This window comes from Octopus bimaculoides, chromosome 11, assembly GCF_001194135.2.
Source record: "Octopus bimaculoides isolate UCB-OBI-ISO-001 chromosome 11, ASM119413v2, whole genome shotgun sequence".
In the NCBI taxonomy this organism is placed as follows: Eukaryota; Metazoa; Mollusca; class Cephalopoda; order Octopoda; family Octopodidae; genus Octopus; species Octopus bimaculoides.
This window is the reverse complement of record NC_068991.1, coordinates 66105453-66106531: the sequence shown is the minus strand read 5'-3', so window position 1 is coordinate 66106531 and position 1079 is coordinate 66105453. Positions and strand designations below refer to the sequence as shown.

Sequence of the window (1079 nt, the reverse complement as noted above, 5' to 3'; positions counted from 1 at the left end):
CGAATTTAAATGAAACAAATGTTGCATATTTCAACAAAAATATGATATTAAAAGAGTCAAAGATGACTCTACATTGTTTACTGTGTTTTAATCTCATCCTATCTCAAAGAAGTAAAATGGATGGTCCAATTGATTATTTTACTGTTTATTCTTTAATATTGTTTGTTCCTCATTTTCTAATCTATTTCTAATGAACTTTTTAATGCAATACGTTATCATCATTATTTTATCTAGAGCTTCTATACCATTTGCTCAATCCCCTAAAAAAAAAAAAAGAAAAAAAAGCAGTCAAATCTTCCTCTAACCATTTTGAATCACAAAGGATACTTTATGCTTTATAGTAATGGCATGATACCTTATTCAAAAATCATTTGTGAAACCTTCAACAGATACAACAATAAAAATGTAATGAATTGACTTTCTGAGTATTAGATACAGCAGAAAAGGTTGAATGTCTTCTATATTGTCTTACCAGAGATTGTTTATTTCATTTTAGGATGCCATGGCAAGGTCAGACGGACAACATGATTGATCGTTTTGATGTTCGAGCTCATCTTGATTTCATCCCTGAATACAAGTCAGCTCCTCCCCTACCGTAAGTAATTCAATCAATACATATATATAGTCTATTTGACTTCTTTCTCTTTCTTTCTCATTTTTTTTTTTTATGCACTAAGTGCAGGTGTGGCTGTATGGTAAGAAGCTTGCTTCTCAACCATATGGTTCTGGGTTCAGTCCCACTAAGTTGCACCTCGGACAAGTGTCATCTACTAAAGCCCTGGGCCAACCAAAGCCTTGTGAGCAGATCTGGCTGACAGAAATTGAAAGGGGCCCATTGTATGTATATATATATATATTTTACTCTTTTACATGTTTCAGTCATTTGACTGCAGCCATGCTAGAGCACCATGTTAAAGGGTTTTAGTAAAAGAAATTGACCCCTGGACTTATTCTTTGTAAGCCTAGTACTTATTCTATCAGCCTCTTTTGCAGAACTGCTAAGTTACAGGGACATAACACACCAACATCAGTTGTCAAGTGATGGTGAAGGAACAATACCTAAAAATATATATATATAT

The 1079-nt window shown here is 33.5% G+C and overlaps 1 protein-coding gene across 4 annotated transcripts in view; it reads left to right on the top strand.

The window, feature by feature from the left end:
* Nucleotides 1-1079, top strand: part of LOC106879711 (CLK4-associating serine/arginine rich protein) — a 102171-nt gene that overhangs the window by 57874 nt on the left and 43218 nt on the right. For all 4 annotated transcript variants that reach the window (XM_014929388.2, XM_052971912.1, XM_052971913.1 and 1 more), the window contains exon 4: nt 497-595. In XM_014929388.2, coding sequence (XP_014784874.1) covers nt 497-595 — 99 coding nt within the window. The remainder of the gene's footprint in view (nt 1-496; nt 596-1079) is intronic.